Source organism: Rhododendron vialii, chromosome 9a (genome assembly GCF_030253575.1).
Source record: "Rhododendron vialii isolate Sample 1 chromosome 9a, ASM3025357v1".
NCBI classification, from domain to species: Eukaryota; Viridiplantae; Streptophyta; class Magnoliopsida; order Ericales; family Ericaceae; genus Rhododendron; species Rhododendron vialii.
The window spans coordinates 29,062,501-29,080,740 of NC_080565.1; the positions used below are offsets into that span (position 1 = coordinate 29,062,501).

An 18,240-nucleotide genomic window follows, 5' to 3' on the forward strand; every position below is an offset into this window, starting at 1 on the left:
CAGAAAGAAATTTTCTTCTTCGAAAGGCATCGAGCAAGAAATGCATTGATTGTTGGTCGACGTACTGGAGATGGGTGCCTCGATTCGACGATTTAAGTAGTCCTTAGGGAAGAAGAAGTAACTCTCCCTCTTGCAGCCGATGTCTGGACAACGAGACTATCTTTATAAATGGTGAATTTTGTCTTCTGATCCATATTACTATATCTCGAGATTTACCATTTTTATGTTTTATGTCTGGGACTCTCACACCAGCTCAAAGGCAAAACAAAACATGGGCTTTTTTAGAGCTTGTGAGTTACCATCTCTCACTTTAAAATTTTCCAAATCTAAACATACTCTCACCGTCCTTCCAAAATTTTCCAAATCTAAAATTTTCCAAATCTAATCTTGGCCATTATTTTTTTCTTTGGTTTCAATCTCCACCGTCCTTCTCCCACAAACCCCATCTCTTATCTCTAACTCCCTCAATCCCTCCCATACTCTCACGAGTCTCATCCGCAGCTTCTGTGCTCTCTCTCTCTCTCTCTCCAACTAAATTCACAAAATTTCCAGGCAATGACTAGCCGTGCCTCTCCCCGTTGTTTCTTTTGATGAGGAGTTTTTACCTAAACAAGATTCTAAGAAGTCAAGCATCCCCCCTTGATTTATTCTTTGTCAAGCTTTCCCTTTTCTTCTTTCTTTGGTAGATGAAAGTCAGTGGTAGGGTTGTTTCTCAATTTTCAGGCTCTAACCAGTAGTCCCTTTCATGTTTTCAAAGTTGGTCCCAGGGGCAGCAAAGCCCAGATGTATTAGGTACAAGTAGTTCGAGAAGGGTCTGTTACTGCCCTAAACTCGAGGGAGTCTCCCCTGTGTTTCTAATCATGCACTAGTTGATGGAGAATTCCAGATCAGGCACCTCCGTCCTATGACTGCCTTCTTTTGGATACCTTGAGCAGGTTGGGTTTTTTAATTTTTAATTGGCCCATTTTTTATTTTTTATCTTTGGCCCAACTAGACCTAATTCGGTTAGACCGAATTTCCCGACAGGACCGAATCCATCCCGAACCGAACATAAATTAATACTGGCCGGGATCGATTCCGAAATTATATACCCCGAACCTGATCGATTTCCGGCAATCCACCCCAAACCGAATCGAACCGACCGAATAACACCCCTATTATCCACACTCCTTTTTTTGTTTTATTTTTTAGTGTTGGAAGTATATGTATTTTTTTTGCTAAAAGACAAAAAAGAGAGTGGATAGCAAAAAAGGAAGTGTGAATATCAATTTCCTGGGAAAATAATTTTGACACTTCACTTTTTTATAAATGCACTCCGAAACTTCTTTTTAAGTGTTTCAAAATACACATAGCACATTTTACAAAGCACATTAAAATATAAAATTTTGAGTGTATTTTTAAAAAAAATAGAGTGTCAAAATCATTTCCTAACTTGCCAAATTTTGGAGTGCATTTATCAAAAAGTAAAGTGCCACATATATAAGGTTGAAATTTCTACGTTATAATTGGGCTCCCGGATCCACCATTGCCTAGCTTGCCCCATGCCCATTTACGAAGGAGAAAATTTTCAGTGCTGAGCGGGTATCACGTGGTGCCCACTCGGTACATTCGGACCGTTCATTTTGGTTTTGGACATCTCGGATTTGGAGAAAGAAAAAGAGGTGAAAGAATGTGAAGGTGAGAGGAGAGAGAGCATTTTAATTTGAGCAGTCCATTACACTTTTGGACGGCTCGGATGTGCCCGCTCAGGCACCATGTGAATCGGGTGATGTGGTACCCACCCAACACTATGAAGGCTTCCTGCCAAATCCAAGCTCAATTTTCGATTCCTGAGTAATACGCTTGGGATATACAACTTGGATGCCAACCCTAGGATCCAGGATGCTGCCAAGTCGGTGCCGAGCAGCATTCGACCGTTCATTTCGGTACGGATGGTTTGGATTAAATCTGAGCGCATAAAAATTTAAATCGTCCATTACTTAATCAAAATCCAAACTGTCAATTGTCGAAATGAACTATCGGATCGGCTGTTCGGCACCCGTTTGGCGACAGGGGTCGCTAACCCCTTGCCATCCCGAGTCAGAAGAGCAGAACATCTGATATTATCATGTCGGAATTTGACCCCAGCAGAAGGGTCCTTTACGTTGATCCAGCCACTGTATTTTGTCCACCTCATACATATCATAATAAATCTTAAAAATCAGGAAGAATTCGAAGAACAAGATATGAGACATCATGATTTCGTTGGATAATCTTTGCCAATTTAAGTCAAAAAAATCAAGCCTTGTAATTCAAGTTTCTGAAGATAACAGAACCGCATGTGTGCATGATTCAGGGTGAATCATTGGATGCACGATCAAATTGTCGGAACGTGACTATACCACCACTCAAGTCTTGTTTCATCATTTCAGATTCTTTCTTCCTTTTCTGCTGTCCCTTGGGGTCCATTTGTTTGGGCGGAGATTAGTTTTTAATAAAATGTTTTACTTATTTTTCAGTATTTAATTATGTAAAAAATAAAAAAATATTTTTCATTAATTAGATAAATATGACTTATCTTCAAATTTTTCGTAAGTTGTTTTCCAAAATGAACCCGTTGTCTTCTACTGTAATTCTCACTGCTCAATTTTCTCGATTGTCAGTCCTGTCCCGGCCCACGTTCAATTCCAATATTCTCATATCTCTTCACCGTTTAAGCCTCTCTCTCTCTCTCTCTCTCTCTCTCTCTCTACACTATTTTGTCTCTTTTTCTGAAAGTATTTTTCAATTGCCAACTAAATATCGGAAAATAAAAGTTTGTAATTTGTTTTCTGAAAAAATATTTTACATAAAAAACATTTTACATCAAAACAAACGGAGCCTATTTTATTTCTTTTTTTGTTGTTTGCTATTTCTTTCGGTTGTTTTTCATAACAAAGTGTCCGGACCAGCTTACGCGTACTTCGATTAATCCTGGGAGACCAATCCCCCATCTATTGGCGAAGGTTCCGGTTCAGTAAGTTGAGGGGATGAGCCAAAGTTTGTTTGTGAGCTACTTTCTTTAGTTCCTTTTTTTACATCTCTTTGGTCAAGTAAATAAGGGCCGATTTAATTTGAGTGAGAGGCCTAAATACCAATTGTGCATTTTCATTCTTCTACAAATCCTATCCTAATCAAGAGCACAGGATTACTATTTCAGGATTGTTGACATATTAATTTTTCTAATTTAATTTACTTCTATCGTATATGAGAGTTGAGTCTGACGATCGTGTTTCCATTCTAAGAAGAAACAATCTTCAAGAATCAAAATAGTGTTGATTTCAAGATTTGTCTCTTGATCAATTGAAGTTTTTGCCAATGGGAATGCAACCCAAGAGAGCAAATTGCAAAAACCCAAGATTTCAAGACAAATAGCAATGTGAAAGGAACATAGACTAGAAAGGGGAAAAAACTGAGGCAGGGCTACTTTTGTCATCCCACCATTGTTAGCCAAAATCATCCAAAACCAAGAGTAATTGTTCTGATATTACTGCTATACATACATGATAAATATACCCAACCATATCTAATATCATGCTAAGTTGCACTCCTCCCCCCCCTCCCCAATTCCCAAAAAGATTCAAAATAAACCACACCCCCATTCCCCCTAGACTTGGGGAATCAAAATAAACTTCCATTACCTTAAGGCTTAAGAACCACTACTATGTTCTAAACATAGAACTGCATTCAATTTCCTTCATAACAGGTACCAAATTGCATAGAATGAAACTCTGGTGGCCAAACTCGTTAAACTCTAAGCAAGTAAATGCTAAGTTCAGGGCCTCCATGGCCATCAGGGTTCATCATGTAGAAAGCTTCAGAGTCCTTAGACCCCACAACTCTCTCAAACTTGGCTCTCATGTACATGAGCTCGCCCTCGGACCCACCGGCTTCGTTCCCGCCCCCCGGCAGCACGCCGGCACCCATGGTGACCGGCCCCACCGCCCTCAACACCTTCCACTCCTCCGGCCTGCATTCGCGCCTCACAGCGTACCCGCATTTCTTGCCGTTGCAAAATGTCCTCCAGATCGGCTCTTCCAGTAACTTGACACTTCTCTTCTCCGCTTTCTTCTCACACTCCAACGCGATTCGGACCAGCCCCGAGGCCATTTCCCGAACCAGCACGCTTGTGGGCGTGGCGAGTTCGACCATAAATGCTGGACCCAACTTGGGATCCTCCTGGAACGCCAAGTGGACGTGCCCCCGCCTGTACCCAAACAGGGTCCCCACCACCCGGGTGCCGAGACCTGATGGACAATGCGACCGCCTCTTGCTGAAAACAGTAAGAGCCGATCGGAGCTTAGAAACCGCCAGTTGTGGCAGTTTCCTCCTCGGTGCCTTCACCACAGGCATCTGTGCTGGCACCGAGGGATCAAGCTCGTTAACTTTCGGCTCCTTCTCGTAGGCGTGCGAGGAGGAGCTGAAAGTTAGGATTTCTTCCTCGTCGTCATCGTCTTCATCTTCGATTTTCTTTTTCCAGTGGAAGTATCTCTTAGAGAATGAGAAGGAAGAGTCATGAGGGGAGTTGGCTGTGATTGTCCTCATATGGGAAACAAGAAAAAGAAACAAAGAGAAGAGCCAACCAACAACTGCTTGGAGATGGGTATGAAGTGTATTTAAAGATAGAGAGAGAGAGAGAGAGAGAGAGAGAGAGAGAGAGAGAGAGAGAGAGCTAAGAGGAAAAGATAAAAGACTAGGATTTGGTTATGCCCACTTCTACGTAGGGGTGATCTATCCTTGGCTTTTTCTAGCCCCTTTTGGCAGCTCTGTGTTAATGAGAGAGACTGCAAAAGAGAATCCTGACAAAAGGAAGGTGAGCAGCCCCCACCAACCTGTATCAAGAAAATGGAAGAGAGAGAGAGAGAGAGAGAGAGAGAGAGAGAGAGAGCAAAAGAGAGCCGAGACAAGAATAGAGATGAAGAGGGAGGGACAAGAGCAGAAGTGCTCTGTAGTGAGGAAAGCAGAGTAGGGGAATCTGAGGGGACAAGGGCTAGTGTTATATCTCCATCTCGGGTGCGTCTCAGCTGACTGCTGAGAGAGGGGTAGGTCCAAGGTTTGTCCGCCTGGACAGTGGGTTTGCTTCCTTAACAACTTATTAGAATTCGATTTCTATGATCAAGTCATAAAAAAAAAAAATCTTAACGAATTTCTTAATTTTGGAGCGAACCTTAGACTAGAACGGAGAGATGATTAGTTTTTTTTCTTATTCGAGAGAGATAATTAGTTGAGGTGCTTGTAAACTGGTTAAGACATCTTGAACCCGAGAGAGAGGGGGGGAGGCTGGAGTGTGATTAAGAAATCACACCACTTCACTTTAGTCGTTTCATACCACAACTTTCCCACACCACTAGGACTGAACCAACAACGCCCACATATCCATGAGCTTCCTAATTAGCCACCATAGTACACAAACATGAGGCCCCCCATTTGAAAAATAATTCAAAGATGTTTCACATCGTTATGTGTTGTCTTAATACTCTTCTTCTGTATACATTCCCGTGGGGCTCAGTGTTGATTAAGAAATCACTTGCATTGGAAACTAGGAGGGGGCAGGTAAAGGCCACACCAAACTGTACCCACTAGGGAGTTTAGGACCACCCACCACCGCTTCACTTTAGTCGTTTCATACCACCACTTTCCCACACCACTAGGACTGAACCTACAAGGCACACATATCCATGAGCTTCCTAATTAGCCACCATAGTACACAAACATGAGGCCCCCCATTTGAAAAATTATTCAAAGATGTTTTGCATTGTTATGTGTTGCCTTAATACTCTTCTTCAGTATACATTTTCGTGGGGCTCAGTGTTGAATATATGAACCCCGAATGAATGTGTGGTGAAGAAAGGTGTTGAGGCACCAAGTGACTCCATCCCAAGACCACTGAATAATTACGCTCCTCCATTTTGTTTTGTATCATTTCCTTTATTAGTAGTGTCTTTCAGAACGTGTGAAGGATTGTTACTCTGATGGTTCCAACTATATTTTCCAAATCCATAATCGTAATGTTTTACTAGATTAAGAGCATGGTAGACTTTGGGTTGTCTTCTAGGATTGTTTAAGGTACACGTGATCTAGTAATATTCTTACAAAACAACAAATTCACTATGGACCACAAGAATTATGCTGGTTTAATATGATCTTTCTTGCAATATTCTTAGGCTATTGATTCTCCAAGTTTATAATGTCACTTTCCTGGGAGACCGGCAAAACATACAGGGATTGATAATACCATTCTTCAAATTTACCAAATTGACAACCACACTCCTCTTTGAGAGTGACATTATAAATTTCCTATTCTCATCGCCCATACCGTATCTGATCGATGATTGAACTCCTAAACTCCACTAGCAAATTACTCTTTCTCCCGTGGGTTTGTGCGAAAACCATTAGGTACTCACAGAAAGCTTCCCCCCTTTTATGGAAATCATGAACAGCATACATCGAGCCTATAAACTTCTACTACTATTTCAAAAGGAAGTGCTGGCTACTCCACGTAAGTGTTTGTTTGGAATTTTAGTCATATAATCCTTCAAAATGGTCTTCGCTTCTGTTCTCAGTCATTGCTCTGCGCTCGCACTCTCAATCTTCGCACTCACCAATTTTAATTATTTGAGAGATTTTTGAAAGACGCTTTCATACTCCCGAACTCGCCCCCGCTTGTGGATTATGTGACTTTAGGTTTGGAACAAGAGTTAAGGAAAAAAACAAAAACAAAATTCAAATACTAAGCACAATAAATTCTCTAATTTTTCTCCAGCAGTAAACCTAAGGGAATTGATATTCGCACTCCATTTTTTTATGCAGGCGCTCCATTTTGTTTATGAAGTTATTAGTAACTTCACGTTGAAAGTGAAGCGCATGCATCAAAAAAGGGAGTGCGAATATCAATTCCTTATACGTAAATGTTTTCTTCTCTTCCACTTCTTTCCACAATTTTCAAACAAACTGTAAGAAAAACAACAGCAGCTGTGATTGAATTCTAAATTTACGTTGTTTGATCTGATCCTGGACGAGGTTTATTAGACCGGATAGTGACCCAGACTGATTTAGCTTGGTAGTTTATGCAATATGTTAACGAGACCTCTAAAACTGTTCAGTAAATTGTTTTATTTATACTCTAAAAACTTAAAACATTAGAAAATGCTTTAAAGTTTGGTTTACTTTTGATTCCCTTTTTGGGGAAAGAGGTTTACTTACACGAGTTTTAGGCGATCAGATTACAATCACTAGGTTGGTAGTTTTCTGCAGTATAATCTGATTGAGCCTAGTAGTGATTTGTATAAGAAGGTTTATTAAAGAGCTTTTTAGGAGACGAACAAGGCAAGCTTGAGCAGTGTGATTTATATTTTAACATACCTAATGCCACCCTCCTGGATGGCAACCACATATAAAGGTCAAGCCTGGTTGAATTTTCAGGACGCATGACCAGTTCTGTTAGACCCACATGAAACTACTTACAAGTACGATATCTAAGAAACTAAGATGACATTTTTACCTTTCGACCTAATCTAGTTAACAGATCAACTAATCATCAGCTACAACCAGCTGAAGTTATAAATTACAGGTAAAGCAGCTTCATAGTACCCCACGGAATCCTTAAGTTGATCTACAACCAACAACTAGAGCTCAAGCGAAGGCCGTTTGAGGTGACCTTCAAAATGGGAAGTCATCAGCCCCTAAGACATGCAAGATTGTGGGTTAGGTTCGTTTAAGGGGAAACCAACATGTACCCTGCTTGTTGTTTGCCTACTAATATATTTATGTTGGCGGTTGACCTTTGATCAATTGTTTGATCACTTCATGAGAAACTCAGAATTTACACGACCTTGTGCATTTATTCCTGAAAAATCGAAGACTAACTGATTTGAAATTTTCAGGACTTTCTTTGTTTATTTGTTTTGACCTCAGGTATTGTAAAATCTTGAAGGTAGGCTCTCATTTACAGCATGAACCCAGCATGATTAGTATCACGCTACCACGGAAATATCAATGAAATTCAAATTAAGCTCTTAGTGGAATAACATGAAGGGTTTCAATCATGAGGAAGAGATCCTGATGGAGCCACTTAAGGTGCACTACACCCTCCAGAGCATTAGCAGACTATAGAGACCCCCTTGACCTTTGAACTTGGGAACTAAAAAGTCGCAATCATTTCTGATTGGAAGACTACATACTTTTCCCAGCCATAATATGCATTTCACAAGAAAAACTAGGCTGCAAAATGGTTTACAAAAACCCTTGTAGAATACACAAAGTAAACAATGTGGCATACAAAATAGTTGCCAAATCGGATGTAAAATGAAAGCAGTTACCTTGATATCCCGGCGGGTATCTTATTTCTCCAAGAATGTAGCGGATCAAGCTCCTGAATGACATGAGAATAGGTTTAATATTCATCAAAAAAATTTACAAGTTAAACACGGACATTAGGATATGTACACAATCAGAAGTTCCTAATAACCCACCTTCTGCTTAGTTACAACTTGCACATGGACCTATCCTGTATAATCATTGTCACAACAATGGTTGACATTGAACATTAGGGAACGGTAAGAGGTGATAATTAAACAACACAGAAAAATGGATATTGCTGTTGCCAATACAGAAAAATTGTAAATAATAGTGTTTGAAATCCAAACATCTGCTAGACTAGCATACAAAGGTAAGCAAAAGCAGATATGGCAATGGTAACATTGTCCGTTAAAGACACGCTATGGGAAAGAAGCAGCGAGAAATCTAAAATGTAACGGAAAGCTTTGGAGGAAACGTCACAGTTTACACGGAACAGCTCCTGACCAAAATAAGCCACTATAGCAGACTTGTCTTGTACCATCAGTACTTGTTTTTGGTCAAGCAATGGAGTTTAAAGCAAATTTTCAAATGATTCCTGCCTCAAAGAGTTATTAGCGTAAAATCAAGAACACCCCAGTTTTCAGTAACTCTTTTCTGGTCAAAAGCAATGAATTTTACTTTCATCTCAGACATGGTTAAGTAGTATAACAATGGGGATTCAGTAAAATCTTTGAGATCAGTTCCATCAAAACTGTACAAGGAACGAGCTTTTAGTTCTGTAGAGAAGACCACAAGCAATGACAATGGTGACAGAGATACGCTAAGTATGAGTAGAGATGCTATACAGTGACGAAATTAATATTGCAACTGCTCATAAGCTCCATTAGCAACGTGCATTGCTGGGAATAAGCCAAATATGCACATATTGTGATCATCACCATCATAAGCTAATTTCACACAGCTAAAATTGATTGGTTTCTTCCACACATTACAAATTTCCAAATGGTCAAATCCAAGAAAATCACAAAACATCCATCTCTAATTAGACTAGTTCAGTACTCCAGCGGGCTCCAATAACACCACAGATAAAAACTTAAGTACATAGAAAATCTGCTAGCAGTAGGATATCTCAACGTCCAATGTTATTTATGATCAGCTGGGAAAGGATTAAAACCACCCTGAATCATAGTTTCTAGTGGTCCAAACATTGGTTCTGGGAGGCTGTTCCAGTCATACCAATCCCAGCCACCACATTTCTTGGGCTCAAGATTTTGGGCCACTTGATGAGGATCTGCCAATACTGCACGCATAAAGATGCAAACAAGATGTACAGGTAGTTTTGCTTGTTCGGTGTAGAAGTTGTTAGTGACCGTCACGAACTCTATCTTCTCAATGTCTAAACCAGTCTCCTCCTTCACCTCTCTGGCTGCACATTCCTCAAAGCTCTCCCCTGATGCCAAAAGTTGTGGAATAATATAGGTCAGCAAGAGAGTAAACATATGCATCACAAGTGCATTATAACCATCGGTAGCATGAGAGACTTGAGAATAACTGTGAAGTCCTAGGATTAGTTTATGATTCATGTTGGCTTTGAACGGAGTTTCACCTGCAATAAATATAAACTACTACTATTTTCTATAAGGGAACAGAAAAAGAAAAACTTTATTTAAGGATTAACCTAAATCTCCTACAATTTTACCTGTGGACAGCACATTCTGTGCACACAACCAAAGGTTTCATCACTCATGATCTATGATGTATGTTGATAACATAGTTTAATTGATTTGAACTAAACAACTGAGGCTCTGTTTGCATATTAGAATGGTCAAGGGAAATAAAAATCTAACGCAGACCAAATTGTTCGTACTATGGGCAACGAAAACAAAAAGATAATAGTTACGACAAACACCACAAGTATATGTTCTCATAAGTTATTGATTCAAAAACATTAACCTCCAATGTTCATCGAACCAATAGATCCGCAAATTGGACATTGTATAAAGGTTTGAATGTATTTAAGAATAAATCCTTAATAAGGGACAGAGTAATGTATGTAAGCACTTGCTAGCTAAAGCCAACCCAATCGATAGACACAGAGAGCTTGGTGGGATGGGTTTGGGGGTTTTCTCACATTGCCTCAATCAGTGCTCCTAAGGAAAATCATTGAAATCAATCCAGTTGCAATTGAAGAAACATTTGAATTTAACAAACACTACAATCACAGCCAAAAAACTCAACGATATGTCTAAATTAAAAACTCCCTTTGAATCTCTGGCCACTAAAAGCCTAGTGGTAGATGCTTGAGACCAAGGGGTTTGCTCCCCCTTAGAGTTCTCAGGTTTAAAACCTCCACTGGGCCGGTCCATATAGAGCTTTGCTTTGACTTTAATTGGGACTTCCGCAAGTGAGCGGTAGTATTGGTCCCCAAGTATTAGTGGAGGTGGCGAAAGCTGGCCCGGACACCAGAGTCATCAAAAAGAAAAAAAAACCTACTAACAATAACTCGAAATCTGTGGAACCAACAATTTTGAAATCGATCCTATTGCACTCGAAGGAACGTTTGGTTTTAACAAAGAATACAATCACAGACAATACAAAGTCACAAACACAGGCAAAATTTATCCCTTTGACACTTTGGCCCCCGAAAAACCTACAGATAGTAAACTGAAAAGCATCAAACAAAATATGGAAATATCAAATCAAACCAAAAGCACTTGATGTGTGTGTGTGAGAGAGAGAGAGAGAGAGAGAGAGAGAGACCGAACTCGAGGTGGCCACCGGGGAGGGCAAAAGTGTTGTAGCCGATGGAGGTGAGTCGCCGCCCCAAAAGCACTTTCGGCCGGCAACCCTCTTCCTCCTCCTTCAACAAGAACACCGCCACCCCAACCGTCGGCGCCGGCGGCACCGCCGCCAACGGCGACCCACTCTCCGTTTGGGAATCACTTGTAGTTATCATTTTGGGAGCGCTTTCACTGGCCATTTTGGAAGCGATTGGAGGGCGCCTGTATAGCTTTCTTTATGCTACAGTTTGGTAGTCGTAGTAGTAGTAGGTAAAGAAAGTACTCCAAGAACAGAGCACCACCGGTTCTCTATGTTCTTGTCTTGAAACGACAGCGTGTGTTGAATTACACCATTAGCCATGTGGTGGGTTTTACAATACTGGTTTATATTGAGTGCTGCTAAATACAACTGTGAATTTATTATATGTAGCTAATTAATAATAGGAAATTTTTTGAATTCCCCTTAATGATTGGCTACGTATAATAAATTCGCAGTTATATTTAGCCGGACCCTTTATATTTCCTTCCAGCCGTCAGGAGTATTGATTGGCTACAAGAAAATTGCGTAGCCCACAATTATTGACGCCCTGTCCAAAAAGGTGGGCCCGTGACTACCTAAAATACTTTTTCGTACGTAGTAGGATCCATAATCCTGTATCCATGAAAGAAATTCGACGGTTCAAATTCATGTAATTACATGAATTTAAACCGTCTACGTAAATTTGAACCGTCAAATTTTTTTCATAGACATTTTACGTGAATTTGAACTGTCCAATTTCTTTCATAGACATTTTTCATGAATCTAGTGTTATGGAGTGTACCGAGCTTCTTTTATCAAGAACGTTAAGACGTAAGGTGGTCCACTAAGAATTGGGGTGAGTGAGGGCTCAATAAGATTTGTACATCTCTTCTCCTATGCTAATCTCCATTTTATGAATCAAATAATAACAGTCTTTAATTATGTTGGCACTTCTCGAATATATATATATATATGTATGTATGTATATATGTATGTATGTATGTATATGTTGGAGCATCTACTAGCTCCAATATGAATGTGTTGCGGGTGGAGTGGTAACCAAATTGGTAGGCATGGACTCCCTGACCAGAACCCAACTGTGTGTATGTGTGTGTGTGTGTGTGTGTGTATATATATATATATCCACGTACAAAATCAAAGGTCAAATTTTTCTTTGATCACCATAAAATACCCAAAGGGTTACAAAGACCCAAAATCTGGAGCCCTCTGTTGAGAAGAAGAATCCTCTACTTTCAGATTATCCATAGGGATTAGATAGAATCTCGTCAACTACAATGAAACAATACTCATAAAGGGCATGAAAAGTTGCACACAGTAACAGAAAACTCCACTAAAAGAGATAAACAAGCAAATAGAAACGGAAAAAGAATAAATGCTTAATAAGGGACAGAGTAATGTATGTAAGCAATTGCTAGCTAAAGCCAACCCAATTGATAGACACAGAGTTTGGTGGGATGGGTTTGGGGGTTTACTCACATTGCCTCAATCACTGGTCCTAAGGAAAATCATTGAAATCATTCCAGTTGCAATTGAAGAAACACTTGAATTTAACAAACACTACAATCATAGAAAAAAAAACTCAACGATATCTCTAAATTTATCCCTTTTAATCTTGGCGACTAAAAGCCTAATAGTCTAGATTTGAGATTTAGAGGTTTATTCTCTCATAACTTTTAATCTTGGCGACTAAAAGCTTAATAGTCAAGATTTGAGACTTAGAGGTTTGTTCCCTCATAAGTTTTCAGGTTTAAAATCTCTTAGGTGCTATTAACTCATTTGGGGTCATACGACCATATTGAGCTTTGCTATGGCTTTAATTAGAACTCCCGCAAGAGGGCGGTGAGATTGATCCCCAGGTATTAGTCGAGGTGCGTGAAAAATGACCCGGACACTCGAGTCATTAAAAAAAAAAAAACTACTAACATTAACTTGAAATCTATCGAACCAACATTTTGAAATCGATCCTATTGCAATCGATGGAACGCTTGGTATAACAAAGAATTTAATCACAGACAATACAAACACAGGCAAAATTTATCCCTTTGACACTTTGGCCACTGAAAAACCTACAGTTAGTAGACTGAAAAGCATAAAGACAAAATGCGGAAATATCAAATCAAAATCAAATGCACTTGATGTGTGTGCGCGTGAGAGCTAGAGAGAGAGAGAGAGAGACCGAACTCGAGGTGGCCGGCGGGGAGGCCAAAAGTGTTGTAGCAGATTGAGGTGAATCGCCGCCCCAAAAGCACTTTCCCCCACCGACCCTCTTCCTCCTCCTTCAACAACAACACCGCCACCCCAATCTCCATTTTGGAAGCGATTGGAGGGCGCCTGTATAGCTTTATTATGTCTTTCTTTCTTTTGCTAAGCAAAAAGGGCGGAGGACGGGGCGAACGGGCATAGCAACCTATCGCTGGGCTTAACCGTTGAAACTCCAGACCAGCGGCACATCCCGGGAGGACCCAAAGAGCCATAACAATTATCACCCCACCAAGAGCTAGCGGGCCAAAGCTGAGCTGCCCAGAAAGAACAGCGTCGTTAGCACAACTCGAACCCGAGACTCACCCGAACCCAATGGGAGTAAACCTTTACCAACTAGGCTGTGCTTTATTATGTCTTTAATCCTTCAGTTTGGTGGTAGTAGGAGGTAAAGAAGTAAGAACAGAGAGCATCAGCGGTTCTGAATGTTTTGCCTTGAAACGCGGGCGTGTGTTGAATTATTGGCCATGTGGTGGGTACTGGTTTAATTATTTCCTTCCCGCCGTCAGGAGTATTGATTGGGCAACAATAAAATTGCGTAGCCCACATTTTGACGCCGCGGTCCAAAAAGGTAGGCCCGTGGCTACATAAAAATATAAAATGCTTCTTAGCATTTTATTAAGAACGTTAGGAGGTAGGATGAAAATAACATTTGTATTTTGTACTTGTCATCTCATATGTTAATCTCCATTTTATGAATCATATAGTAACACTGTCTTTAATTATGCTGGCGCTTTTGCTCGCTCCAATAAGAAACAACGCGTGGAGTGGTAGCCAAATTGGTAGGCACCATATATAAATCTATGCACAAGATCAAAGGTCAAATGTTTTTTTGATCATCATAAAATACCCAACAGACTACAAAGACCCAAAATCCGGAGCCCTCCGTTGTAAAGAATGATCGTCAACTTGTCAGTTATTCATAGGAATTGGATAGAATCTCATCAAGTACAATGAAACAATACCCATAGAGGGCATAAAAGTTTTACACACGGAACAGAAAAATCCATTAAATGAGATAAACAAGAAGACCGGAAAAATAGATACGGAAAAAGTAACCTATGGTCACTAGAGCCGCCGCTACGGATCTGGTTGCTTAGCAGATCAATCTGACCCTAAAACTTCGCGAGCTCAACAAATTTGATGCTCCTGAGATTTGGATTGGTGCCGAGGGAGGTGGATTTGATCCTCTGTCATTGTGGTTGAACGGTGGAGGCAGCGAAGGGCTTCGAACAGACGAGATCATGAGATAGAGAGGTGGCCGGTGAATAAAGAGGGGGTGGTGGTGGAGCCGCCCCCCACCAAAAAAAAAAAAAAAAAAAGAGAAAGTTTTGCTGGTGTTGTGAAGAAGAGATTGGGTTAGGGCACTTTTAGAGAAGAATTCGGCATTTTGTACCGGTTAGGGTCAAATATCATTAACAACAAAACAATTAACACTTCTCGCATGTTAAAAAATAAAAATAAATATGAATGTTTTTTTTTGTAGCTCAAGATTGGCGAGCCAAGGTGGAATCAACAAGTGGCACAAGAATTGAAAGAAGTGGAAATTTTCGGAGTAAGGTGAATGAACTTGGGAGGCCTTTGGCTTTCCTGAGCTCCTTCACTTCCCCATCTTCATGGCAGGAGTTTTTCCCCTATTGAAGGCACCACATTCACGAATCGAATTCAATTCAGCACAGCACTTCAAGGGTCTCTCTTTTGGCTATGTTAAGGAGCATCCCGTTTTCAAAATTCTTCACAATTTTCCCGGTTCCATATATTCAGAATTTTGTGAATTTGTTCTTGGAGTGAGAGGGAGGCAGACAAAGTTCAGTTTGCCAAAGCTGTTCACGGTGGTGTTCTGTGAGTTGTGACTTTAGCCGGATTATCCTGAAAAGCAGACGCCGATTCAACCCGCAACACCATTCGGTAGGCGTTGAATCTGTTTTAAGGAGATATTGTGTAAAACATAGAATTAGGTTCGCATTTGTATCGTCATTTCGTTACAGTTTATCCATTTCATGTATGTAATCGGTATTTCATTTATCTTTTCAAACAGAATTGTACGGAGTAGTATGGAATTTGCCGATAATATTGAGACTTTCCGGACAAAAGTTGTTCATCCATCCTAGGTGTGGTTGGCATTGGTGCAGTGAAAGCCCGAGAGGAAGATTCAGTTGACAGCAGAAGTGGGCATCGCATTGCATTCGAAGAGAGGTACTTGTAGAATAGGAATTGACGAAGTAGTCTTAGTTTAGCTAAGGTTGATGACGTTATTTTTTTTTAAGTAATGCAGGGTGTTCCGGGCAAGTTTGCGCCCATCTCGAACTATTCTCTGTAGTTCTTCCCACAGCCGTTTCACATGCTGTGTTGCGATTCGGGTTCAGAATAGTACAAGTGAACAATCGGAAACGCAGACAACCGGTTAACTACAATTGCCTTCAGCTCATTTTCAAACAAATTTCATAAGGCGTGTATATTTGAGTTTTTTTTTATTTTATTTATTAAAGGCAAGGCGTGCATATTTGACATGGTACACACTTTTTTAAGACAAATGTACACCACCAATCAAGCATGTCAATTTTCATCTGAAAAGGGCTCGTCGATTGTTTTTTTTTTTTCCATTAAAAAAAAGGCCTTGATTATGATATTATTGGCCAGTGGTGCAATCCTTCGACAACGCTACTTTCAGTGACAAAGCAATCATCTAGGACGGTGAAGGATCGAGACGGGGTCTCTGTCCCGAAAATTCCTGTGTCTCTGTGCCGAGGGGATTTTTCGGCCGCTGAATTGTGTGATTTTTTTATGTTTTAAATTTAACAGCCGAAAAATCCCTCGACAAAGAGGCACAAAAATATTTGGGCACTGATGATCCTGCCTCGAAGGAGACATAGCTTAGGTTTTGGTTTGAGTTGAGAACGATGGCTTACCTTACTAACTTAACTATGAAATAATAGAAACATTTCTAATCTTTCATGTGTTCATTTATAGATGTTCGCATATACTAAACGTGTGATGCTGCTAGTAAAGAGACTTGTTGGTATATAACAGAAATTCAGAAAAATAAACAAAAAGCAGTGTTCATACAGCCACATGCATATTAGAACTCGAACTAGCCCCATGAAGGATTAGTCCGGTTGATTCGTGGGTTCGCTCTCTACACAATTGACTAAGGTTCGATTTTCGTGAATTTTTATAATCCCTGCATAGATGCACACGTGACGCAAGTCTTTGGTCGGACCGGGGAGAAAATTAATTAAAGTGTGCGTAAGTTAGCCAAGACACCCCAGCATGGAAACAAAAAGAATTGGACCCAAAAGTATAGTCAGGTTCGTTTTCCACAATTATTAATTGGTGGACCACATTCCATAAGCAAATGGGATGGAACCTCTTTTTGGAGCATACGAGCCAAGTCTCCACACTTGCTCCTCCTCAACCGAAAATAACTTATCTGTATTTGGATACGTAGTAGAATCGATCCCCAAAGGTTTGAGCAGCCGTAGTTGAGCTATGGGTGATAACCCACCGCCCGGCCCTCTGGTCCTTTTCATCTTCTGTACTCTCTGTGTCCACCACATCGATCGCAATACGAAAAACCTGCCTCGTAAAAAAGGGCCTCACACAAACAATCCGAGCTGTTCATTAAATGTAAAACATTTTTTCAAAGGTTCTTGCGAAAAATCGGCTCAATCCGATATCTATAAGTTCTCGATCCAATCATCTAACTTTTTATTCGGATTTAGGGATAATGAAAAGTTAGATTATTGGATCGAGAACATGTAGGTATCGGATCGATAAATGGGCAAGTTAGGGTGTGTGAGGTCTTGGTGGTTATAAGATATGGGAAGATATTGAGCTTTCTAGGGCGAGATAATCATCTTTTTTGATGTATATCAGTTGAATTGTTATTATTAATAAAAGTATGCTATCGCTATGACAAAAAAGAAGAAGTACGAACTGGTATCTTAACAACTTGATTTTTCACAAAATTATGAAAAGATAGTGACTTAAAAGATAAATAGTTTGAATGATTATAAAAAAAATTTCAATGGCTTTTATTCAATGATCACAGGAGCATTGAATTAGACATTTTTATTTAATACATAAAATAGGGACGCGGGGGCTCTGCTGCCCAGGGGTGGGCAGCAGCCCCTGCCCACACTCACACACACTCACACACGGCACCGTTTCGTTAAAGAAAAAAAAAAAACTCTTCCGCTTGCAATCCTAAGGAGCAGAAACGTGATTATGAGAGCCTTAGAGTTAAAATTTAATTATGTCTTTTTAGAATAATATGATCAGAATAATAAGATCTTCACGTCAATTCAAACGGATTGAAAATTAGAGCACTTAATTTTTTAATCATATTTTTTAATATATAAACGGTCTAAAAAATTAAGTGTGCCACTTTTTAATTCGTTTGAACAAGTACGAATATCTTATTATTCTAATCATATTATTTTAAAGAGATATAATTAACTTTTGTTTATAGGACTTTCATAATCACGTTTCTGATCTACAGGATCCTAAATAAAGAGCAGATACTTAATTATGAGAGTCCTAGAGACAAAAATTAATTATATCTCTTTAAAATAATATGATTAGAATAATAAGATATTCGTACTTGTTCAAACGAATTAAAAAGTGGCACACTTAATATTTTAGACCGTTTATATATTAAAAAATATGATTAAAAAATTAAGTGCTCCAATTTTCAATCCGTTTGAATTGACGTGAAGATCTTATTATTCTGATCATATTATTCTAAAGAGACATAATTAAATTTTAACTCTAAGGCTCTCATAATCACGTTTCTGCTCCTTAGAATTGCAAGCGGAAGAGTTTTTTTTTTCCTTTAACGAAACG

At 39.7% G+C, this 18,240-nt stretch overlaps 2 protein-coding genes across 3 annotated transcripts; both read right to left on the bottom strand.

The window, feature by feature from the left end:
* Positions 1-3,477: 3,477 nt before the first annotated feature.
* LOC131300819 (protein MIZU-KUSSEI 1-like) lies at positions 3,478-4,636 on the bottom strand. Its single transcript, XM_058326817.1, has one exon. The coding sequence runs from the start codon at positions 4,561-4,563 to the stop codon at positions 3,766-3,768; it is 798 nt and encodes a 265-aa protein (XP_058182800.1). The 5' UTR covers positions 4,564-4,636; the 3' UTR covers positions 3,478-3,765.
* Positions 4,637-9,171: 4,535 nt separating this feature from the next.
* Positions 9,172-13,845, bottom strand: LOC131301439 (nudix hydrolase 1). Of its 2 annotated transcripts, none has more exons than XM_058327739.1 (2): positions 13,313-13,845; positions 9,172-9,766 (listed from the first exon to the last, which is right to left on the bottom strand). In XM_058327739.1, the coding sequence occupies exons 1-2, from the start codon at positions 13,608-13,610 to the stop codon at positions 9,459-9,461; spliced, it is 606 nt and encodes a 201-aa protein (XP_058183722.1). In that variant the 5' UTR covers positions 13,611-13,845; the 3' UTR covers positions 9,172-9,458. The 2 variants fall into 2 exon arrangements, with proteins under 2 accessions (XP_058183722.1, XP_058183723.1); XM_058327740.1 differs by lacking the exon at positions 13,313-13,845 and adding an exon at positions 11,077-11,487.
* Positions 13,846-18,240: the final 4,395 nt, after the last annotated feature.

Coding starts and splice junctions, on each gene's coding strand:
- LOC131300819 (XM_058326817.1), bottom strand. CDS start 4,563: ATGAGGACAATCACAGCCAACTCCCCTCATGACTCTTCCTTCTCATTC.
- LOC131301439 (XM_058327739.1), bottom strand. CDS start 13,610: ATGGCTCTTTGGGTCCTCCCGGGATGTGCCGCTGGTCTGGAGTTTCAA. Junction 9,767..13,312: donor CGCCGGCCACCTCGAGTTCG/GTCTCTCTCTCT, acceptor TTTTGGCATCAG/GGGAGAGCTTTGAGGAATGT.